The sequence below is a fragment of the Ochotona curzoniae genome, unplaced genomic scaffold, assembly GCF_017591425.1.
Source record: "Ochotona curzoniae isolate NIBS_2020 unplaced genomic scaffold, NIBS_Ocur_1.0 contig_1071, whole genome shotgun sequence".
NCBI classification, from domain to species: Eukaryota; Metazoa; Chordata; class Mammalia; order Lagomorpha; family Ochotonidae; genus Ochotona; species Ochotona curzoniae.
Window position 1 is genome coordinate 22696027 of NW_024464939.1, and position 25380 is coordinate 22721406.

The 25380-nt window shown below is 42.4% G+C and overlaps 1 protein-coding gene across 2 annotated transcripts in view; it reads right to left on the bottom strand.

Moving 5' to 3' along the window:
- Positions 1 to 3537: 3537 nt before the first annotated feature.
- ADHFE1 (alcohol dehydrogenase iron containing 1) overlaps positions 3538 to 25380 on the bottom strand; it is a 34338-nt gene continuing 12495 nt past the window's right edge. For both annotated transcript variants that reach the window (XM_040995836.1, XM_040995830.1), the window contains 6 exons: positions 24020 to 24172; positions 21314 to 21412; positions 17780 to 17858; positions 17527 to 17623; positions 13927 to 14084; positions 3538 to 4213 (listed from right to left, as the gene is read on the bottom strand). In XM_040995836.1, the coding sequence (XP_040851770.1) occupies positions 4130 to 4213; positions 13927 to 14084; positions 17527 to 17623; positions 17780 to 17858; positions 21314 to 21412; positions 24020 to 24172 (670 nt within the window). In that variant the 3' untranslated portion in view covers positions 3538 to 4129. The remainder of the gene's footprint in view (positions 4214 to 13926; positions 14085 to 17526; positions 17624 to 17779; positions 17859 to 21313; positions 21413 to 24019; positions 24173 to 25380) is intronic.

The window sequence follows — 25380 nt, forward strand, 5'->3', positions numbered from 1 at the left end:
TAAACTACATATTTTCAAATTTAGGACCAAAAGGATGGGCATCAAAAGAAAAAAGCTATGAACGCTTCCTAAATCTGTTTCTTCATGCTTGACCTTTAAGTTCTTCCTATACAGAGTCATCATCAATATGAATACCAGACTTTTGGTGGGTCACATTCAGGCAACATCTGGCTACTGGTAGGAAAGGCATAAAACACTTAAATGAGATAGAGTGCATTTTTATATCTGAACTTACTTCACTACATTCCTCACCTAAAATCTCTCAAGCAGTAGGTAACATGTAAGATCTAGTCAAGCTTATTAGGCTAAAAGAGGGTTTGGTTGAGTAAAGACTCAGACAAGACTGGAGCAAACCACAGAGCTTTTGCCCCCAGTATAATGCTCTCCTAATGATGTCATAGCACATTGTAGGATAGACCAGATATCTCTTATTATCTGCAGCTTTCCCATCTAAGATTAAAGACACTATGGATCAGAAATATTCTTTAAAATTTCTAGGAAGTTTTAAGTAGCAAAACTTGAATTTGCCCTCTGCTGAACACTAAGCTAAGTCCATGCGAATCAAATGCAATGTTTTGGGCATAACCCATTGTGGTTTCCCAAGATTTCCCAGCTCTTCAGTACCTCTCTCTAGCACTCAATTCATAGCTCTCACATTGGTGGCAGGGACCCAACTAGTTAGACCATTATTGCTACATCCCAGAGTGTGCATGAGCCAGAAGCCAGAGTCAAGAGTTGGACCCAGGAGTTTGGCTTGAAAACTCATCACTTTTGTGTTGTTGATGTTCTATGCAGTTAGGCCTATGATGATTGTGTTTGTACTGAACATATGCAGAACCTTTACCTTGTAATTGTGGGTAACACAACAGCTGTTCACCTAGCATTTACATTGTATTAAATATTATGAGAAATCTAGAACGCCTTAAAGTACATAGAAATATGTGAGTAAGTTCTAAGGAAGTACTGTGCCATTTCGCATAAGAAACTTGACCTTCCATGGTATAGAGTATAGAGATGAGAGAGCCTGGAACAAAACCCATCAGACACTGAGAAATGGCTGTTTTATAAGAGTTCTCTAACCTGGGCCCAGAGGGATAGCCTAGTGACTAAATCCTTGTCTTGCATCCATCAGGATTCCATCAGGGCACCCGATCATGTCCCAGCTGTTCCACTTCCAACCCAGCTCCCTGCTTGTGGCCTGGGAAAGCAGTCAAGGATGGCCCAAAACCTTGGAACCCTGTACCTGTGTGGAAGGCCCGGTAGATGCTCCTAGCTCCCAGCTTTGGATCAGCTTGGCTCTGGCTGTTGCACCCACTGGGGAGTGAACCAATGGATGGAAGATCTTTCTCTCTGTCTCTCCTTCTCTCTGTAGATCTGCCTTTCTAATACAAATAAATACATCTAAAAAAAAAAAAAGAGTTCTCTAACATGTCTGGACATTTTTTGGGAGGTGTGGGGTGAGGGAGAGGGGAAATATATGCATAGCCTCTATGAATACGGCAAAACAACCATGGAATTGCATATGATAACTATTCCTGTATTTCAAAATGGTTTTGTACTTGGCCTAGTGAGGTAGCCTAGTAGCTAAAGTCCTCACCTTGAACGCATGAGGATCCCATATGGGCAGTGGTTCTAATCCCAGCAGCTCCGTTTCCCATACAGCTCCCTGTTTGTGGACTGGGAAATCAATCAAGGACGGCCCAAAGCCATGGGACCATGCACTCATGTGTGTGGGGGACCTGGAAGAAGCTCCTGGCTCTTGGCTTTGCATTGGTTCAGCTCCAGCCATTGTGGCCTCTTGGGAAGTGAACCATTGGATGAAAGATTTTCCTCTCTGTCTCTCCTCTATATATCTGACTTTCCAATAAATAAATAAATAAATAAATAAATAAATCTTTTAAAAAATTTTGCACCAAAATATACTTATCTTTTAATCTCATCTCCCCATAAACTTTCTGAAGTAACTTCCTATTTGTGCCAAATGTAATCTCAAGACCATTAGCAACTTTTACCAAAGTTCAGATTGGCAGAGTTTAGCTGTCCTTTGCTGCCTCACTCACACATTCTGGGAACTGGATTCTATGAATTTTTCTGAAAAGCTGGAAGGAATTTTAAATCACCTGTAAGATGTAGCTATAATTTTGTGGGTACTGTTTCGTTCTTGCTTTGGGATCCTTGATACAAAGAATTTAGTTGTTCTATGAATTTAAAATTATAGCATGATGATATCACTCCTAAGTACAAATGCATGCATATGAGTCAATGTAGCTGACTATACATATCTAGGCTTCCAAAACGTTTGACAGTAGCTGTCATTTGAGTAATACCATATGAACCAGCATTTTCTTTTTGTTTATTTCTATTACTTGTTTTTGGTAATGGACACATTATATATGTATAATTTGAGGCCCCTTAAATATTATTTTAAAATCTTTATAATGTAAAGACTGGCCTAGAGATGCAGGACACCAAGGCAAGTTGGATGGCACAGTAACAGTTCCTTCAGTTGCTTTAAAAAAAATTCTGACATAATCATATATTATTTATTAAAAAGGTTGAGACTAACTACTTAAAAGTTGAGTAAATCTCCCAGTACACAGATTCACACTGCCAGTGCTAGGGCAGGCAAACTTTCGTGTCCTAACATTTGAGAAGAAAAGTGGTCTGTGGGTTTGTAGGAGGCTAAGTTGCAGGAGGCGGGTCACCAGGCTATGAAAATCTGTTTTCATGGCTGACATCTATAAACTGCCAAATTGCTTGCTTTCAGAATAATTTCTTCTGAGCACCAAAAGCATCTGTCCAAAGAGGGAATTACTTACGTATGATGTTGGGCAATTTTCTCAAAAGAACAATTTATTTACCAGAGAACTAATCCCTAATATTTTACACCTTTTAAATTTATTTTCTATCTCTCAAAAGTCAGTTACTATTATTTTTTTAAGTAAGGTGAATCTGAGTTAAAGCATTAAAATAATTTTCTTACTTTTCCCTCTCCTGTAGAATTAGAAAAGTAACATATGCCTATTGTAACAGACCCAAGCAACTTAGACGCTTACAAAATAAAAACGGAAGTACAAAATACAAAGTGAATATTTTCTCTTAATTTTATCACATGTCAAATACAATCTTTCTAGGCAAAATCTTTCATATTCTGGCATGTATGTTTTCCATGTTTATATAGACATATATGTTAATGTATAAAAGAAAAAGTAAAATAAGACCATATTAATGATTGCTCCATAACTTATTTTTGCCAGTTTTCAATAATTAATAGACATATTTCTAACATATTTAATATATCCTTATTAATAACATTATAGCATTATGCTGCTTGATAATGCAGCAATTTATTTATGCATGTTATTAATGAATATTTGAGTTGTATCTTGTCTTTATTAAAAATGCATGGCCACAAATTCCCTTGTCATATTTCTTGATATATTTGTGAATGATATTTCTAGGAATTACCTTTGTAGTCATGCAGACTTTGTAGTCATGCATGTTGTTTAAAACTTTAGAAAGTGTTTATTTTTTTCAATCTACTTGAAAGAGAGACTGAAATAGTGTCTATCCACAAACATGTTCATCCCCTAAACACCCATGACAGTCAGGGCTGGGCCAGGCTGAAGCTGGAAGGCTAGAATTCCATCCAGGTCACCCACATGGGTGGCAGGGGCCCAACTACTTGTGTCATCACTTACTGCCTGATAGGAGACATTTACAGGAATCCAGACCATGAACAGAGCAGCTGGGACTGGAACCAGTGCTCTTAAATGGGATGCTGGCATTGCAAGTGGCAATGCCCACCTCAGAACACATAATTTTACACTTCAGAGAAAGTCTGAATTTCACCTGTTTGAGCAGGGAGTAAGAGAACAGATTAGAGCATTCTTTGGGGTTTGGAGTGTGAACATTACACCCTGAAGTCTGGCCCTGGAATCTGACACAGCAGGCATCTGTCCAGTTAGAGTTTCTGGAAATGGCTGGACTCTGTGGCCATCATTATCTAGCATTCAAACATGTGGCAGGCAAGTTATGTGTGGAGATGGAAAGACAGCACATTATCTGGATCAACTCGTGCTTTGAGAACTGCGATGGCAAGAGGGATTTAAATCAGTTGCAGTGGTGATCAGTATAGCTTCATGGATGCTTCAAACAGAGCAGACAGGTCTTCTTCCGACTGGGGACGGGGTGCAAGCTTGGTGACTCGTTCCTGCAAGAGTAAGTAAAAGCACTCACCCTGGACTTCAGGAAGACAGTTTCTAAAAGCTGTTGAATGATGCACATTAATTCTGTCATCAGAGAACAACCCAACAGCAGCCACATTTTGGGCACCTCATACCAGGTCATGTCCAATTCAGAGGCATACCAATCAGGTCATGCCTCTTTCCCATTGCTCCTTGCCTTCTGCCATCAGCAGAAGGTTGTAAAGTTGCAGAGGCAAACCAGCCTTGGGGAAAGCACCAGTTATGATGACCAACTGGGTTAGTCAATGACCCCAACCATGTTCTCTGTGCAGTTCACTGCCAGCACAGTGAGAGCTGCCAAGGAAGACAGCTGGGTGTGCTTGAATTCTAAGACCACGTATTTGTAATTTGGACTTGAGGTATATTCTAAAGGACTACAGTAGAGCATGAACTTTTAGGTAGGGCATAACAAGTAATACATGCCTATTTTATTTTATTTTTTTATTAACCAGCTGGTCCAGGGGTTGGCTTAATTTCTCCAGTGATTGCTAGGAATCGAGTCTGTGATGACAATCACCACATCCTGGAATTATTCATACTGCCTCTTTATCCTTAGAACATGGGACTAAAAATCAGTGCTGTAACTACCCCCAGAACCTAAAGAAAATAAAGAAATGTGCCATTTGGGGGTTTCTGTTTTCCTGAGTCTCTGTGACTGTTTTCTGGTGACAAGCAGATGTTTGGGAGCACACCTGGTAAGAGGAAGGCTGCGTACCAGGGCTGGTTGGCCACTGCACTGCTCTCTGCCTTGAGCCCACCAGAGGACTTGGTGCAGTTGGTTAGGGGCTCCTTACTTGGCTGCTGAATTCGAGGATGGCCACAAGGGACTACAATATCTCCAACTACATTTGCACACAGAACTGTCTCTCCCCATGCCTCCCACTTTCCTCATCTTAGAAATGAGAGCCAGCAGCTTGGGCAGACACCCAGTAGCCAGCCTTGAGTCCACTTTCCCTCACTCTGCAAGTTCATCCATCATGAGTCTCCACAATCAATCCCTAGTCCAAGCACTTCTCACCTTCCCTGTATCACTTAAGGCACTAAAGTCCTGGGGTGCCTGTCTGCTGGAAGCCATGCAGAGGTCTTCACTCTTGCTCCATCCATGCCTACTGGAGGTTAGAGTACTTTTTGTTCCTCCTCTAAATCAGATCACATCATTCCTGGGTTTTCTGTTCTGGGATCATCTCTTGCTGGCATCTCACAGCTCTGATCAGGCCTTGCTTCACACCTCGACTCTCACCCTTCCTTCAGTGGTCCTTCATCCCTTTTCAGAGTAACAGGATGCTGACCTTGACCCTGTCCCAGAGATGTTCCCCTGGTCTGCATTGGCAAGAATTTTCCAGTCTGCATGGCTTCCCTGTTCTCAGTGGAGATCTCGCCCCTGGTACCCAGAGGTGGCTCTCTCTTACTTCCCAGGCATTCCTGCAAACCCACCAATCCTTCTCTGGAATAATTTTACTCCCATTATCTTATTAACAGATGTCCACTGCCTGTCTTCCCTTCTCTAGAACCCAACACAAATGCAACCTTATTTCCTTTCTTTCTGTGTCTCATGCAAAGCAAAGTCTATGGTGAATCTCAATGAGGATTTGTAAAGTGAAAGAAGGAATGGAAAGAAGGAGAATGTATTTTAAAAAATCAACTCAAAATTAATCTACAGTCTTATTGCAACAGGCCAACATTCTAAAGCTCTTAGAAGAACAGAGGAAAAACTTCACGGCTTTGGATTCGGTAGTGACTTCTTGGCTGGGACACCAAAAGCACAGGCAGCAGATTAAAAAAAAAAAAAAACAAGAAACTGGCCCACCACATCAAAAAGTAAACTTGGGGCTGACATATTGGCTCAATTGGCTGATCTTCCACTTTTGGGTGCTGGCTGGCATCTCATATGGGTGTTGGTTCATGTACTGGCTGCTCCACTTCCCATCAAGGTCCTTGTTAATGGCCTGGAAAAAAACAGTTGAGGATGGTCCAAAGCCTTGGGACCCTTCACCCAAATGGGAGACCTGGAAGAAGCTCCTGGCTCCTGGTTTTGGATCAACTCAGTTCCAGCTGTTGAGGCTATTTGAGTAGTGAACCAAATCTTTTCCAATAAACACAAATAAATCTTTAAAAAAAAATTAAAAGCTTTTGAGTCTTGGTGGGCAAGAGAGTGAAAAAATCCACAATACAGCAAAAAAAAAAAAAATGCCTTCCAATCACAGATGTGACAGGGGATTAATCACTGGAATATAAAAACTATTTGTATAGCTCAATAACATCCTCTTTGCCCTGCACTCCTAACTCAGCTGAAAAAAAAGAGCAAGGGAGATGAACAGATATTTTTCCAAAGTAAGTATGTAAATGTCAATAAACTTGAAAAGATGCTCCACATCATTAATGTTAGAAATGCAAATCAATGGGATACCACTTCACACCCGTTAGGCTGGCTATTAAGAAAATAAAAAATAGCCCAACAAATTGATAAGAATTAAATGTTACTATTTTTAGTAGTATCTGCCTTTGTGACTGTTTAACGGTTTACATGAGTGAGGCTGAACATGTTTTCCCTTGATTATTGTTTACGCACATGACTGTTTTCCTACTGGACAGCTGTATTTCCGCCTTTTATTTGATGGCCTCCCTTTATTTTAATGGAGCCAATAGCTTTTGACCCTAATGCACATTTAAAATGTTTTCTCAATGGACCCTATGCAGTAGCCTAGTGGCTAAAGTCCTTGTCTTGCATGTGCTGGGAATCCCATATGGGTGCCAGTCCTGGATATCCTGGATATCCTGGATGCTCCACTTCCTATCCAGCTCCCTGCCTGTGGCCTGGGAAAGCAATCGAAGATGGCCCAAAGCCTTGGGACCCTGCACTCATGTGGGAGACCCAGAAGAGCTCCTGGCTTTGGATTGGCTCAGCTCTGGCCATTGAGTCCACTTGTGGAGTGAATCAATGGACAGATAATCTTTATCTCCCCTTCTCTCTGTATATCTGCCTTTCCAATAAAAAGAAATAAATCTTAAAAAAAGTTTTCTCAAAAAATAATAAAACTTTTTAATAAAGGAAAATAACAAGTGTTAGCAAGGATGTAGAGACACTAGAAATATTATGTAAATGGAAAGGTTAAAGGGTTCAGCCCCTGTGGATGGTAGTTTAGTATTTCCTCAGGAAACTAAACACAGAATTACTGTCTGGCTCAACAATGCTATTGCTAGGTATATAGATGAAAGACTTGACAGCAGGGACTCAAATAGATACTTGGACATCACACTGCACAGCAGCACTGGGCATATTAGCCCCCTGGTGGAAACAACCCAAATGTCCATCAACAGATGAGTGCATAAGCGGACGTGGTATATCATCCAATGGAATATGATTCGTCCACATAAGGAATGCAATTCTAATGCCTGCTGCATTGTGAATGGACCCTGAAGACATTATGCTGAAAAAAGCCAATCAATCACAGAAGGAGGATTATTGTAAGAGTTCACTTATACAAACTATCCTGATGACAGGCATATCCAGAGGGGTTATGGTTTAACGTGTATAAGAGCTCCTGTTCAGGATGATTGAAACAAAATTCTGAGAATAGTTAACAGTGATTGTACATTGTGGATATCCTTGATGGCACTGAATTGCCACTTAAAATGGTCAGATGATAACACTTATGTATATTTTACCACAACTTACAGAATAAATTTAAAAAGAAACAGAAGGAAGGCTGGACAGGTGAACACATGAGAGAACGCTGTAGAGAAAGGGTGTGACCAGGGCAAAATGTACATTCTCGCAAGCGTTTTAGAGACCCTGAGGAATTAAGAAAATCAGCAATAAGTGCACCTGTTCATGGGCTACAGTGTGACAATTTCAATATGTGGTGTGGCGTTTCAACTGGTGCACAGAGCATCTACATTTCCTCTTCTTTGACATTATGATTGAGGCTGGGAGCTTCCTTCTTGGCTTGCTGAAGAAATAGACACTAAGCTGTCTTGATCTGTAGTTTCTCTATTATGTTGTATACTGCTAGAAACTTATTCCCTTGATGTAACTCTGATTTGGTACCCATTTGTGATATCTGTCTTTCTGTATCTGGCTTATTTCACCTAACATGGTGTCCTCTACTTCCAACTATTTTGCTGAAAATGACAGGACTTCATTTTTTATGGCTGATTAACATTCCATTGTGCATAAATACCACATTTGCTTTAATCGTGCATCTGATGATGGGCACTTTGGTTGATTCCATATCTTGGCTATTGTGAACAGTATTGCAGTAAGCATAGTAGAGCAATTATCTCTTTGATACAATCATTTCTTGCTTCTGGATCCATATTTCTAGTTTCGTTTTTCATTTTTTTTAATCTCCACACTGTTTCCCACAGTGGTTGTACTAATTTATATCCCCACTACCAATAGTGTATAACATTTTCTGTCTTTTTGAGACTAGCCAGTCTTACGGGGGAGGGGAGGAAGGCAATATTTCATTGTAGTTTTGATTTGCATTTCCCAGATGGCTTGTGATGCAGAATATTATTTTGTCAGATCTGTGGGCCAATTGTATTTCTTCTCTTGAGAACTATCTATTCGGATCCTTTTCCCAATTCTTGACTGGTTGTTTTTGTTGTTGTTGTTGTTGTTGTTGTTGCTGAATTTTTTAAAATTCCTAACATATTCTGGATTTTAATCCTTAGTCAGATAAGTAGCTTGGAAATGTTTTGCTCCATTCTGTTGGATGTCTTTGTGCTCTGGAATTTTGAATATCCCTGTGAAGAAGGCAGAGACCATTCACTGCTGTGTGTCCTGTGGCAGGGTCAGGAGTGAAGTTCCTAGGTGGGTGTTTGCTGCACTGGGTAAGCTGCTGCCTGGGACACCTACACACCACACTGGAGTGTGCAGGTAGGAGTCCTGGCTCTTCTTCAGATCCAGCTTCCCGCTAATGCACTCCCAGGGAGGCAGCAGACGATGGCTTAAGTACTTGGCCCTTGCTAATCATATGGGGCCCAAGTTGTGTTCCTGGTTCCCAGCTCCAGATCTGGTCTTAAGCCTTTAGGTAATAAGCCAGTTAATGGAAGAGCTCTTCCCTTCTTTTCTGTTTGATTTTCAGATATTAAATACAAAATTTCAGGGTCAGTGTTAACGGCCCAGAGAGTTGGACTGCAGCCTTCAATAGCCAACCTGCTATATAAATGCTTGTTTGAATCCCATCTACTCCGCTTCCAATTCTATGCTGGTGCACCTGGGTGGCATAAGTGCTTGGGCCCCTGCTAAGCACATGGAAAATCAGGATGGAAGTTAAGGCTTCTGGCTTTTTTCAGGACCAGTCCCAGCTGCTGCGGACATTTGAGAAAAGAACCAGCAAATAGATCTCTCTCTCCCTCTGTCTCCCTCTCTCCATATATTCACTTTTCTCTTTCAAATAAAAATAAAAAGGAAACCATCATGAAATTGCAATGTATAGTGATAGAGTAATGGAGAATACCATATCCAGAAGTGAAGACACAATACAACATGCATCTCTGCTTTCAAACAAAAGCTGGACTCCCAATGAAGAGTTGGATATATCTAGACAATGGGATGATGGACTGTCTGACAGTGTCTGTACCAGCAGTGTCCTGGTACACTTAAATGCAGACTGATGGGATTGTAGCTACTTATGAAGAAATGTACTGTTGTGTCCATATGGGAAAAATCAGTCAGCGATTAGATATTGGAGGGGAGGGGAACCCCAGACTATACAGAATTGTATGATAAAATTCAAAAATTAAAATAAAAAAAATAAAATAACTCTTTGTTAAAGGGTTAAAAAAAACCCAAGCCCTGAGGTTCAGCTTTGCTATGACTGCCCCATTATTCTGTTATGACAGGGGTGTCTCATCTGAGGAGCTCAAAAGCCCTTAACAGGATCTTGTTTATCTTTGGAGAAGCAGCTCAGGACTCTCCCAAGTATCTGAGTGAATGGTTAACTAGGCAAGGGTACAGAGTCTGTGGCATGACTCTCACATGGTGGCTATGCCAGATGAAAGCTAAATCATCTTGGAGTTGGGAAATGTCAAGAAATGTGCTATCTTTCAGAGGCATGAAAAACAAGAACAAATAATTAACATGGGCACTGACATAAATCCAGACTTCTACTTTTAGCACATTCATAAAATAACATTTCAGCTGGCCTTTCTACCGGGGGGAGGAAGTGCTCATTTGCGTAGCCAGCGCTCCTCGGTAATGAAATGTTTTGATTTGCAACGTAAATGTTTCTTTCAGGGGTTTCAGAAATCCAGCTTGGATGATTAATTTACTCTTGCCCGCTCCCTCTGTGGCCTGGCTGTGGCAGTTGGAAGCCTCGGGACACAGCACAGCTATTAGCTGCCACCAAGACAAGCTGTCGTGCTTGGTCAAGAATACTGGCCTGGTTGTTCGTTCCAGAGAAAACTGAGTGCTCACTGCTGAACATAAAAGCTCCTTTATCAAACGCTGACCACATGGAATAACCTTTCTAGCAGTATTCTTTGCAGGAACCAGGATATCCTTTTCACTGCCTTAAACCCTGTGGACACTAATAAGTGAAGATTAGTCTACTAGCTGTATAACATTTTGTGGATGTTGCCGTAGTGATCCCGTAACATTCTCACTGAGGCCAAAAACCGAAACTAAAACTCCATAGTAGTTCTTCATCTGCAGAGCAGACAAGCTCATTTCTAAGATTTCCTCCAATACCTTAGGAATCTTGAAGTACTTGTGACTATGTATTACAACCACATTGACTTCATGTGGAACTAGTATTAACTAAAATCAACTAGGCTTCTCCTAATTATGAAAATTTAATCAAAGGTGAAAAAGAAGGGCAACATTCACCTTGGCACTGCAATATAAATGCAGCTGGAGGAAAAGCAGGCTTCTGACTCTAAGACAGGGCTAACATTCAAAAGAGTTCACTTAGCTCTTACCTCTTGTGAAACTAATACATTTACTTTGTGTAAGGAAGGTTTGGCTGTCTGATTTCCCAATATCACATATACATGGAAGCATCCAGAATGACTCCCAATTAACTTGGTGTTTGGATGATCTCAAATGTTAGTCTCTATCTGCTGCCACATGTGGGGGGGAAAAAAACCTCTTGAATGTGAAAGTCTGGGGGAGGCTATTTGGTTCAGTAGTTAAGTTGCTTCTTGGGATGCCTGCTCCCATATCAGTGTCTGCGTTGGAGTTTCGGCTTGATTCCAGCTTCCTGCTAATGCACAGTCTGGCAAGCAGTGGGTGATGGCCCAAGCAGGAGGGCACCTGCCACACACAGGGAAGACTTGGATTATGAGGAGTCAATCATGGGTGGGACGAGAGGTCTCAGTCTATCTCTGCCTCTCAAAACAAACAAATATATCTTACACAGTTTCATCTAAGAATCACGGATATGTGATTCTCAGAGGTAGAAAAACACATTCTTCTGGACTCTTTCCTGGACTAAGCTAGTGAAACTTTTAGGAAGTTCTTTTGCAGAACATTAAAGTCATGGTGACCACCCACCTTATATCCTTGGACACCCACATCCTCAGTGGAGTCCTCTTTGTGTTAGGAAGCTTGTCAAAAACTGACTACTGTTTTGGCATTAAGCTCACCTGGACAGAGAGGGTTGTAGGCCTGTTTTCAGTGAACAAATTTGTGTTTGATACAACAAAGGTTGGATGAGCAGACAGATTCTTGCTCTCATGGAACTAAAGTTTCTATTAAGTCGTGGGTTTTGGGGGGTATTTAGTTCCTTAGATTTAATGGTTAGAACTAAGGATTTATGAGTTAGTTCAAGGACTGTGTTGTATTTTGAAGCTCATTCATTTATATTTCTCATCCATTTATATTTTTAGTGATGGCTACCCAGAGCACTGGAGGCAAGGGGCAGGTTCCACTCCAGACCTGGCATGTCGCCTAGGCCAGGACCAGGAGGGGTCACAGGAACCAGTTATGTCACTGGCCTGCTGGGATTAATGACACACCTGAATGGACATTCCTTACCTAATTAGGGCATACACAGCCCTTTTACCTGCCCCCCATGTCCAGAGAGGTATAAAACTCTCCAACATGCATCTCAGCTGCCCTTTCGCTTCCTGCCTCTTTCCTCCATGCTGCGTGAAGAGGGCCCAGGAGTGGATTTTCCAAAAAAGCTTTCATAACAACTTTGGACAATTTGCTGATATCATTCCACCAGTGGGTGGTCATCATCTAACATTTAGATACAGCTGCATCCACTGATTCTGAATGCAAGCAAGGGAAACTGGTAGTTCAAGGTCTATGTTTTGTTTTTAAATTGGGAAACCAAGGAATTCAAGTCAAATATCCAGATGGTTGATTTTTTTTTCTCTTCAAAGTTGGAAGCTCTATCAACTTGAGGACCTGCGTTTCAGCTTTCTAATAATCAGTTATAGCTGAACAGCTGCTCATCCTATTAAATGGGTCACACACTTGCCGGGCCAGCCAAGTCCCCACCACTCCCTATTGGATTAAATTATTTTGCTTGTGGAGATTACCTACCTTGTTCCCGTGGACATAAGAGTATATAAGTTTGTGAATCCAATCTTATAGATTTTATTTTCTTAAAAAATGTTTAATTTGAAAGGCGTGTGCGCGCACACACACACACACACAGACACGGAGAAAGAAAGAGGAATAAGGGAGAAGCTAGAAGTCAGGAACTCCACTTGAGTCTGCCATATAGATGGCAAGGCCCTAAGCACTTGAGCCATTATCTGCTGCCTTTCACAGTGCAAATTAGCAGAAAGTTGGAAATGGGAATGGAGCTGGGACTTAAACCCAGGCACTCTGACATGGAATGAAGGCACCCCAGGTGGCATCTTAGATAATAGGCCAAACGCCTGCCTCTGTATGTGAGTGAGGTGAACATTGGAGCCACTGATAAGGTGGGGCAGAAGATGCTAGCTTGAGTTGGTTACTTACATTGCTTGCAGATAAGAGATCTCTCAGGGTACGGAGCAGGATACACTCCACCAATCAGAGCTCAGGGCTCTGAACTCTCTCCTTGGTGGTGAATTGCATTAAATAGGATTTGGTCTGTTAGAATCAGTTCTCTTTACCAAAGCTTTTGCAGAGGACACTTTTCAACTACTACGATTGTATTGAATAAAGGATGGCAGCTCTGTTTCTTTCTTTGGCAGCATTTAAATAAATAAGACCCAAAGTGACACAGATATGTATAAAATACACAATTTCCCAAATTCATTTAGAAGCAATTTTGGTAACAGCTTTGATTTAGAGAACAGGCCTATTCACAAAATAGTAGTATCTGTAACTTTTTTTCTTTCTCAGTGGAAAATAATACTAGTGGTTCTTTTGGAACACCGTCATATAGTTTTTACAGGGGCCCTTGGACGAATAGAAATGGGGAACAGGGAAAATAGAGTCACAGCTCAAGAGCCACTGGTGGGCTTGCCCTGAATTTTCATAAAGGATCCTTTCAGCTGCACTGAGAAAGTTTCCCTGGGAGCCACAGTTTTATGGAAGAACATAACAGCAAAGGGGCCTTGGCCCTTACCACTAGGAAAGGGGAGAATTACTATGTGGTGCTCAGAAGACCTGAGTACTGCCAGGGAACCCCAGGATTTCCATCCCCCTAACACACCCGAATGGTGCATGCCTTTTTCTGGAAGCTCTGGCTTTCTCAGCAGGGAATGAAACACACACCATGTCTCTTACCTGGGGCAGCGTGCCTTTCACTAGAGCAGGGATGTCGGCCTTAGAGTAACCAAGGGCAGCTAGGCCATCGTCAACATCCAGATCGAATAAGAATTTCCGGAGCGCATCTGCCAGCACTGGCCCAGCATCCTGGGTCCTGGTAGTGCGGGTGTCGGCTCCTGGAAGACACAGAGCGCCAAGGGTCGAAAACAAGGAAGCAGTAGGTTCTCGGTGTCATTCAGGCACAAGATCAGCTGACTGGATCATGTGCACTGGTACAATCTCCCTAGCGCCAGGACCAAGGGCACCTCTGCATCAGTCCTATAGGAGACACATGGGTAGGGCCAGGTTCAGAGCCATTGAGAGCCTCTGTAAGACAGGGCAGCCCATGGCACTCGGGTGGCTTCTTTGATTTCCCAGGGACCTCCAGTGCCCACAAGCTCGGACCTTGTGTGGTGGGGAAAAGGAGCAGAGCCAGGAAATGGCCAAGAAAGAAGGCTGGTGTTGGGACACAGCACATGTGGGTTTCAAGGTCTGGGGTTTGCTGACATCTAGAGGCACACATGTTCAATGTCTTTTTCTCGCAGCAACAACCTAGGAAAAAAAGACATTTTTTGCAAACACCTTGTGAGACAGGGATCTAGAAACACAGCATTCTAGAAGAAAAGGAGTATGGCAAGAAATGATTTGTTTAGGACCAGGAAAAAGAATGTTTGCGTTTGGACTCTGTTCCAGAGGGGTGCAGTGTGAGCACTAAGTGCTACTGCAACACCTGGGCAGAATCAAGAACATGGAGGTGCTCAGAAAACACCATGCTAGGGCCCGGCCGTGTGGCCTAGTGGCTAAAGTCCTCTCCTTGAATGCCCTGGGATCCCATATGGGCACCAGTTCTAATCCTAGCAGCTCCACTTCCCATCCAGCTCCCTGCCTGTGGCCTGGGAAAGCAGTTGAGGACGGCCCAAAGCCTTGGGACCCTGCACCCACCTGTGTGGGATTGGCTTCAGATCGGCATAGCATCGGCTGTTGCGTTCACTTGGGGAGTGAATCATCGGATGGAAGATCTTTCTCTCTGTCTCTTCTCCTCTATGTATATCTGACTTTCTAATAAATAAATAAATCTTTGGAAAAAAAAACCCCACTGTGCTAAATGTAGTAATCATGAAGATGGTAAAGCGGGAAGAAGGTTGCCGAAGGGTAAGGATCTGTACGGCAGGAATTTTTGTTTTCAGATATATTTATTTGAGAGGCAGAGTTAGAGGCAGAATCTTCCACTCTCCAAAGGGCTGCAACAAGGCGGCCTGGGTCAAGTTGTAGCCATCTGGGTCTCACAGGGGTGTAGGGTTTGAAGCACTTGGACAATCTTCTTCTGCTTTCCCAGATGCATTAGTAAGAAACTGGATCAGAAATGGAACAACTGGAACTCGAACCTGGCCCAGATTAGATGCCAGTGTTACAGGCTGTGGCTTAACATGACATACCACAACTCTAGCCCCAAGAGCAGAATTTTACCTCTGTAATTAATATACCTAAACACAGAAATATCAATGTGGAAGTGCCCTGGGCTTCTGCCTTCAAACAGTTTTACAGTGAAAGTTTCCAAAAGGAAGTGAATTTGTCTTCCCCTGCCCATCTATTCTGGTCAAATGCTTCACAGCCAAGCAGCTAAGCTCTTTACAAACAGAAAGGAGCCTGACATGAAACTCATCTGAAATGCCTGACCTGTGGTCCAAATAGCCATGGTCTAGGGCCGTGTTCAGAGATCAGGGTATACGGTTCTCCTCTACACTGAAACATATTAATAAAAGAGTTTTAGCCTTTCTCTTCTATGAGTAGAACTGCTTTAGCACCCCAGGAAAAGGGATGAATAGAGTCAGGCACCAGCTTCACTAGGGTAGCGGCTGATTCAGGGCAAACCTTGCCTGACAAAAGCACTAAAATCTGGACGAACTAGAGGAATGGTACATAACTGGGACTTATGAGGTTTGTTGTTAGAAAACACACTTTCAAAACTGCTGGGTTTTTGTAGTGAATCAGGGAAGAAAGAGAGAGAGAGAGAGAGAGATGGAGAAAGAATGCACAGGCCTAAAACTAAGAAAATCTGAAATTACATAGGGAATCAAACTATTTAATAAGTAGGGATGGAATTCTATGAAAAGGTCCTACACAAGAATTAGTGAGTTCTTCCAGCCTAGATAATATCTAACAGAGGCACTGCATTTTCAGCCATGTTGCAAGTTGCCTGGAACATGAATTTGACATTCTCTGTAACTTTCCATTTATCACAAAACCTAGCCTCTGACTTGGGCTTCCCATTGTTTATGCTGTTGGCATATTTGCAAGGCAGCTGAAACCAAACACCTACAATCCTAAAGGGAAGAGATGCAAGATCCTTGGCCGAGCGGCCACTGTTTTCCTGCAGCTCATGCTGGAAACTCAGCCTCCCTGTCTTGGGTTTCTGTTAACAATCTTGCAGCACAGAGAGGCCTGGGCAGGAGCACACAAATAGGCGGTGGCGAGTGTGTGCGTGTGTGCGTGTGTGTGTGTGTGTGTGTATGTGTGAGAGAGAGAGAGAGAGAGAATCAAAGGGGAGCGGGCGCAGTGCCCAGAGGGCTGTCTGTGGTCAGGCCTCATGCCTGGGAAGCGCCTCTCCAACGGCTGCAGCTAGGGCATAATAAGGAACTCTTTCTCGCCTTTCCCTTCCTACCCTCAACCCAAGCAGGGGAACATGGTATTTTGCAAGGGAATCCAACACTCATGCGAACCTAAAAGAGTTCTTGTTTCAATAAATCATCAAAATGTAATTTCCACCAAAGAGCTCCTGAATCAAGATTTATTTCTGGTAAGATTTCAAAGGCAGCATGTGTATCTTACTTACAGATGTTATTTATTCTAGAGTACAGCAAATAGATGCCTCTCTTGGGTATTTTATAAAGTCGCTAGTTATTTAGATTGTCAATGGTTGGGAATTTACTCTTGTTTCCTGATTGAGATTCTCTTTATTATCAAATTACACGTAGCCAAAGCTGTCTATAACATGAACAGTACGCCAAGAGCACCAAGAGTTTCAGCCCTCTCCTCGACGGCTGAAAGCAGAGGAAAGAGCATTACTACAAACTTTACAGATTTGATATTTGCTTCTGTTTCATCGTTACTAGATCATCAACAGCATGACATCACGATATTTAATGCCATATGGAACATGGAGCAAGCCACTGACATCTAATTGAATTGTCCTAAAGCAACACTGTTGAGTATTGTCTCTTATGATTCCTCTTCAGAAGTAATCTCAGCATAGGGCTGGTGTTAAGCTGTCACCTGAATCCCATATGGGCAGCAGTTTGAATCCTGGCTGTTTCACTTCCGATCTAGCTTCTTGCCATTGGGAAGGCAGTGGAGGATGGCCCCAGCATTTGGACCCTGATACCAATATGGGAGACCTGCAAGAGGTTCCTCCTGGCTTTAGCTGGCCCAGTCCCAGCTGCCGTGACCATTTGGGGAGTAAATCAGTGGATGGAAGATCTTTCCCTCTGTCTCTCCCCTACCTCTCTCTGTAAACTATGCCTTTCAAATAACAACAACAACAACAACCCCAGCAAAAGTTTTAGGAGAAACAATGCATACCAAATATTTCCGCCGTCTCCAGGTGCCGCTCTGGAAACATCTGCGCCGTGAATGTGAACACGGCGGGAGAGGTGAGCACCACAGACAGGCCGTGAGGCTGTGGAGAAACCAACGGCAAAGCTGTTCTTCCTGCACAGCCTAGCTACTGAGCAGCTTCACTCTGTACACCCAACAGTTGAGAATCGACAAACATACTTACAAAAATTTTAAGACGTTAGGATTTAATTTAAAAATATACTGTTATGATCTTTACCACCAGTGGGTGATCCACATCATAATCCTTGGCTTTGTATGTCTTCACTAAGCCTGAAATTGGGTAAGACATCCCATGGCTAGAAGAGAAAGAAAACCTTATGCTGATATGCAGATACCAAAATTCAAGTTATACATCCTGTTTTCTTTGGGATAGGAAGAGCTATATACATCCTTATATTTGATGGTTAGTGTGTGCATCAAGAAAGCCATGTTCAAATTTCAATGATCATTAATGTCATTCAATGACATACAAGCTGGTTCCAAAAATGATCTGTCTCAACAACTGACAGGTCCTTTCAAATGTACTGTATTAACGAAGTGGAATGATATATGCCTACCAGCAATCTAAGGCTATGTCAGTTAACTCTAGACTGACTTCTCTTGCCTGAATTCCAACTTGAGGATTTATTAGGTTCAATTGTCATCAAGAAAAAGCATCATAGTTTTTGTTTTTATTGAAAATTTCTTTATATTCTCTTGAATTTGTAATGAACTCATAGGAAAAATTAAGTTTGAGAGCTCAAAAGACAAACATTATAAAATTAACATGCTATAATTAATGTGAGGAATTCTGAGTTTATGAAAATATGTATCACAAACACTATGGAAATGAGATTTTAGCCTTGTGGGTTTGATTCCCAGCTCTAGCTCCTGTCTCTAGCTTCTGGCTAATACAGATCCTGGGAGGCAATGGTGAAGACTCAAACAACTGCATTCCCGCTACCCATGTGGGAGGGCTACATTGCATTTCTGATTCCAGCCTTAGCTCAGGCCCAGTCCTAGTCCAAGGTCATTCAGGGAGTGAACCAATAGGTGGGAGTTCTCTATATCTGTCTCTCTCTAAAAAAAAAATTAGCATTTAGAAATTATCTGAGGGTTGGTGCTTTGGTATAGCGAGTAAAGCCACTACCTATGATGCCAGCATCCCATATAGGTGCTGATTGGTATCCTGGCTGCTCCACTTCTCATTAGGTTCCCTGCTAATATCCTGGGAAGGGCAGTGAAACATGTGGGAGGCCCTTGTTGCAGACCCAGGTAAAGGGTACAACTTTGGCTGGCCTCAGCTGTGGCCACTGTAGCCACTTGAGGAGTGAATCAGAGGATGGAAGATCTCTCTCTGTTTCTCCCTCTCTCTCAGTAACTCTGACTTTCAAATAAGTAAATCAATCTTTAAAAATTTTTTTTATAGATTTCAAGATTTTTGTACCAAAACAAGCTTCTTTTTATTCTATTTTTTCCCATTAACTTTTGATGCTTTATTTTTTAAAGTTTTTTTTTTAATTGGAAAGGCAGGTTTATAGAGAGAAGAAGAGACAGAGAAAACGGTCTTCCATCTGCTAGTTTACTCTCCAGATGGCCACAATGGCAAGAGGTGAATTGCTCTGATGCCAGGAGTTTCTTTCATTCTCCACATAGTTGCAGGGTCCCAAGGCATTTGGCCATCCTCTGCCGCTTTCTTAGGTCACAAGCAGGAAGCTGGATGGGAAGTGGAATAGTCAAGATATGAACTGGCACCCATTTTGGATGTTGCACTTGGAGGTAGAGAATTAGCCAGTTGAGCCACTGTACTGGCCCATGATGCTCTATTTTATATTGAAAACAGAATTTGACAGTGCTGTAAACTTTTAATGTGTATTTCTGGTTAATTCTGTGTTTATTAAGCAAAAATTTTACAATTTATGGACGAAGTGTTTTGGTAAACTCTTTGAATGTATGTTCAAAAAAAGGTGTTCCCTACTGGCTCTTTTGAGTTCGTGGGTAGTTTGAAAACTACTTTTCCTCTTTTACTTTCAAAATTATTGCCCAATGCCTTTTCATGATGTGATACCAACTTTATGACCACATTGTGTATCTGTATTTGGTTTATATGTTGTTTTTGTTTGATATTCCTTGAAAATATTTTCCTATGAGATTTTTCTGTTCAAAAGCACTATTTTCAATGGGCATATTTTATCCATTATTTACCGTAGTTTAGTTAACTGTTTTCAAAATATTGGAAATTTAGGTTTCTTACACATTTATTTTCAGTTATAAATAACACTTAGGTGAATATCCTTATAAGGAAATAATTTTAGCAAAGCCATGGATGTTTCTTTAGGCTAGATTCCTAGAAGTGAATTAGTGGGTCAAGTGTCATAAATGTTTTCTTGCTCTGGGTTGTACTTTGGTCACTTACACACTGGAGAGACATTACCAATTAACGCTCCTATCAGCCTCGGACAGGATGCCATTTCATGGCACTTGACCTAGACAAGGATTACTTTTCGTTTTTTACTTAAAAGAAAATTTATTTATTTGTTTGAAATGCAGAGTTTCAGAGTCAAGGAGAAGCACTGAAAGAGATTTTCTATCTGCTGCTTCACTTCCCAAATGACTGCAACAATGTCCAGAGCTGGACCAGACTGAAGCAGGCCCAGGAAGCCTTAGCTGTGTATTCTCTATGCATGCAGGGGCTCAAGTATTAGACTACTTTTTGCTATTTTCCAGGCACAGTAGATACTAGGTTGCTAGATCAGAAGTGGAACAGTTGGAACTTGAACTGATGCTCAGATGAGATGCTTAACTAAGCTTAAGTAGGTGCACCACAGTGCTACCCTGCAAGATTACTCTTAAGTGTTAGTGGTCACTGGTTTTAAGTTATAACTATAAAACTTAGCTATTACAAAAATTCTGATCCTTTTCTATTGGTTAGAGATTAAGGGGAAATTTTTGCTTTTGAGGTTTTAAAAATTCACATCACATGGTGAGGCTATGGAGCAAGCAGAACTTTCATCCATGATGGTGGGAACAGAAAATGGCACAGAAGCTATGCGAAACGATTGGCAGTTCCTCATTCAAACACGGAGCTACTGTAGGACTCAGCGTTCTACTCTTATGTATCCAACAACAGAAATGAAAACATCTGTCTATGCAAAAACTTGCACTTGAATGCTCAGGACATTACTCATAATAGTCAAACATGATAATAGCCTAAATGTCCTTCAACTGATGAAGGGTTAAGTCAAGTGTGGTATATCCAAAGTAGTGGAATATCATCTGGCAGTAAAAAGGAATGAAGCGCTGACACATGGATGAACGCTGCAAGTATTTCGCTGTGTAAGACAAGGCAGATACAGAACACTATGTATAATGGGATCGTATGAAATTTCCAGAATGGAGAAATCTACCAACATAGGAAGTAGATTGGTTAGTATTGAGGGGAAATAGTGATCACAGCTAGATGTATGAGACTTCTTTTAGAGAGTGAAAAAGGGCTCTAAAATTAGTTGTGATGGTTACATAACGGTATAAATACTAAGAATGATTCAATTGTACATTTTAAAAATGTGACCTGTATGGTACATGACTTGTAGCTTGAAAACCTGTTACTAAAAGAAAACCCGTGATCCAATAAACCACATTTGAATTAAGAAAACATTTAGGGACCTAAAGTTCAATTTCTTCCTCTACAAAACATTTAAAATGTATTGCTTGCTTTACTAAACTGACAGCAATACCTTAAGCAAAACAACAAAATCTCAAATTTGCTCACCACAGATGAACACCAGCATTTCCAAATCCAATGCCAGCAAAAGTGCTTGCCAAATGCATATTAGACCTTGCTTCAAGATCATCGGGATTTCTGACAGCCCTGTGGATGATATGAATACTTAACAATAACATGTCAACACTGGCATTTTCTACTGAATAAGGAGCTGCCTTTAGGGCAAGATCTGGAAAAAAAAAAAAAGGAAATGTTAATGCTACCTAGGAAGAAAAATTAGGCAAGTTATTCAACTGACATCTTGTCTTCTAAATGAAAACTGAAGGGCAATATATTTTCTCATCAATGGCTTTAGCAGAAGCATAATAAATACAGTGTCAGGCTGCTCCTGCGACATGGGAGTGTGGGCGAGGCAAAGCCTGGATCCCTGGATGGTGAGAGCCGCTCTAGCAAGTATACGAGAACCATTCTTCTTCTTCATTTGTCAATGACTTTGATGGCTGCCATGTATGAACTAGGAAAAAACACATTCTCAGAAAACACAGGGCAAGGAGGACTGAAGTGAGCCCCAATTCCCCTGGGACTGGCTGTAGGACAAACCCAGCCCACCTGGCCCTTTTTCTGTGACTGCCCCAAATCAGAACCCCCAGAAGCCCCTTTGGGAACCGGTAGAAACCCTGTACTCATGCTAATATGTAGAAGGGGAATGTTATTGTTGGGCCAATATTTTTTTCTTTTGCTTTGTGTGTCTTCAGCATCACTTTGGACAAGCAAATTCTCAAAAGCCCCTAGGAAATTTGGCTCAGGCTTCCTGTACACTTTCCTGCTTGGAAACTCTGCCCCAGGGAGGAAGCCTGAAGACAATGAAGCCAGCCCACTTTTGCTTGGTTTCTTGACCCATCTTTACATTGGGAAAGGGCTTCTGTTATGACATAAGGGTGCCACAGTTTTTTTTTTCCTTCTTTCATTTGAAATGACTGGTAATTTGTGCCTTACTCCAGAAGACCTATATTAGCTCCTTCTCCCCCCAAATCACAAGGTGAAGTGGCAGAGGATGGTGCTTTCCGCCGGGCCCGTGTCCATCTCACATACTTCTGTCCAAACATTCTGTTCCTGTCAGTCTGGTTACCCATCACCTCTGTTCACTTTGTGAAATTATGGAATCAAAATGGTGTCACCTGTGTCAACTCTTAACCAAAAATATAATAAACTGGAGGATTGTGAAGGAGGGGATTTCATGCATGGGTGCCTGACTATGAGAACTGTCATGATATACTCTGACAAAACCTCAACCTTGCACAAAGACCAACACAATCTCACATAAAAATATATCTATGAGGGCACCCACCCAGCAACTTCCTGTTCATTCTCGGGCTGATGGTCACCCTTGTTACTGATCCCTGTAGCCAAGGATTGTTTCAAAATACTTTATATACATCTTCCCATGGGCCCAGTATGATGCTTCAATTGGCTAATTCTTCCCCTACAAGCACCAGCATCCCATATGAGTACTGGTTTGTCCCTGCAGCTCCACTTCCCATCTGGTTCTCTGCTTGTGGCCTGGGAAAGCAGTGCAAGATGGCCTAAAGCCTTGGCACCCTGTGCCTATGTGGGAGACTAGAAAGAGGCTCCTGGCTTTGGGTTGGCTCAGCTCCAGCTGTTATGGGCATTTTGGGAGTAAACCAGTGGATGGAAGAGCTTTCTCTCAATTTCTCTTTCTCTCTGTGAAGCTGCCTTTCCAACAAGAAAAAAATAAATCTTAAAAATAGCAAGTCTTCCTATTTTACCTATAAAAACTTCCTTTTGCCTCAAACCCCTCAAATAGGCACACAGTTTACTACAGTACGTGTATTCCCATGGCAATGCAAGGTACTGGGTCCATGTGTTGGTCTACCTGCTCGATGGCATCTCCCCATACTGTATGTAAATATGAGGGTACTTCAAAGTATTTGTGGAAAAACCAAACTAAAAGGTCAATTTGTTTTGGTGCAAAAAAAAAAGTTTGAAAACTGTGCCTAGTTTTTTTCATACTACGCATTTTTCCATCAACTTTTTTGATAGAATGATGACCTGTAGAAAAACAAGTCTCACTTCGCCTGTGTCCTCATGCTGCAGGTGTTGGCACTCATCTCCAAAGGCAGCATGATTCCTATAGGAGCCTGTTGTTTGCTCTCTGATAGCCCATGATTATAAAGATAATATGCATATATGTTTGTAGTATTACAATCTTCAAAGGCTTTTAAGAATCGTTCTGCATTTTCCATCCTTTTTATCTTCCTGTACAGCAGTGTCTGCACCTTCACTTCCTCAAGGCAGTTCTTGTGAACTTGCTTAGTAGGTCACTTCTCTGTGCTTTCTGGCGGCACCTGCATGGATCCAGCCGACCTCTGCTTATGGGGCTCCCATTTCTATCCTGGCTAGCCCACTGGCTGAGGACACAGTCCTTCATCCCAGCTCGCGTTCGGCAGCTTTATGAACACGGACTCCATTTGCATCCTTCCTAAACTAGAGGCTCCTGTTTGGTTCTCTGGCTGTGTCTTTTCAGACTGAGGGATCCTGTTTTCTGTTCCTTCCTCCCTCCCCATCCTTCTGGCCCCTTTAGGGGGTATTGGTGTCTGGCCCTTCTCAATGACCCTTGACTGATTTTCTGGCGAGCAGATGTACTCAGAGTTCCTGGGGATCAGGCATGTCAGGTTCATACGAGGGCATATGTGATTATCCCTCCCGCTGCTCCCCCCCCCAGGGCCAACCTACCTCTTCAGATACTTAGCAACAATCCGCAGTGCGTGGACTGACCAAAGGTCGCTGATGGGGTTGCTGCCCTGGTATGCTGGTCGCATGATGGGATTAGAAGGGCAGGGGCTCCGCATATGGTAGGGAATGGCAGTGTAGGACTCCAGGGCATGGCTGATGAGAAATATCGAAATAACGCAGATTGAGGGCAGTGTCTTTTTCCTCTCTCCATTCAGACACAAAGCCACATTAATTCTGTCGTGGGGATGCTGTTTAGCACCAAGATCCCGGTGACTCTCCCCATTCAGTCTCATTTCTGCAGCAGCCATTGATTGTTTACAGAGAAATTCATGAAGCCAAATTGACATTAACTGTACTATGGTGTTTTTGACCGGGGTGGCGGTGAGCCCACCAGGTCCCTAGCCTGACCTCTGCTTGCTTCACATCTGGATGCATCAAGAGTCTGAGTCTAAGAATGGCTCTGTTTCAGGAGTGGGGCAGTGGAAAGTGGGGGAGCAACTTGATTGCTGAGCTGAATGTCCAGAAGCTATGAATAAAACCAGGGCTTCAGGTTACAGATTTACAACAGGAAATGTAACTGCTGAGGGACAGACACTTGAGTCTTTCAGCGCCTGTGATCCTGGCAGGAAAGCCTGATAATGGCCAGTTTATAGTCAGAGGCAGAAGGAGGCTGACCAGGGCAGTTGGCTCAAAGGCTTATGGCCATTTTCCCTCTTTAGGACACTGAAGGTGCAGCCTCCTGGGGCTAGCTGTTGTCTCCCACGGGGGTTACTCAGAGGGGCCCACTCCTATCTTTCGATTGACACTGGAGATTTGGGGACTATGAGTCATTCATTTGCAGGGGACTGTTTGGCACACAGTGTGTTTATCATATAGCTACAGTTACAGAGGTTCCTCCTCTGTCCCTTTCATTCTCAACTTTATTGGACAGCTCATGAAAGGCCCAGCAGAATTGCCCTGAGATGGGACACAATGTTGTTCTCTGGTCTTATGGCAGGCAGCCTAATGTCATGAGGAGCAGACCACAGATGTGGACAGAGTGGATATGCATGCTAACTAACTCTGTCCTCTCCTAATCATGTGAGCTATCATTCAGTGGAAATAATTCAGTTTTTATGCAGTGATAGTCATCATGTTCAGGAATAGAACTTAGAGAACAGAATGAGATGGCTCTGTCTTTACCCAGCTCACAGGGTAGTGTTGTAGATGGGCATTTGACCACGGAGCAATGTACAGGCCACCCAGGGCGCAGAGCAAAGGACAAGTGGTCATTGTACCCAGTGAGGGGACAGGCCAGCGCAGGTTCCATTCAGGAGCAAGAGCGCCTGTGGAATTGAAAGACATGTTCTTTGCGCAGATGA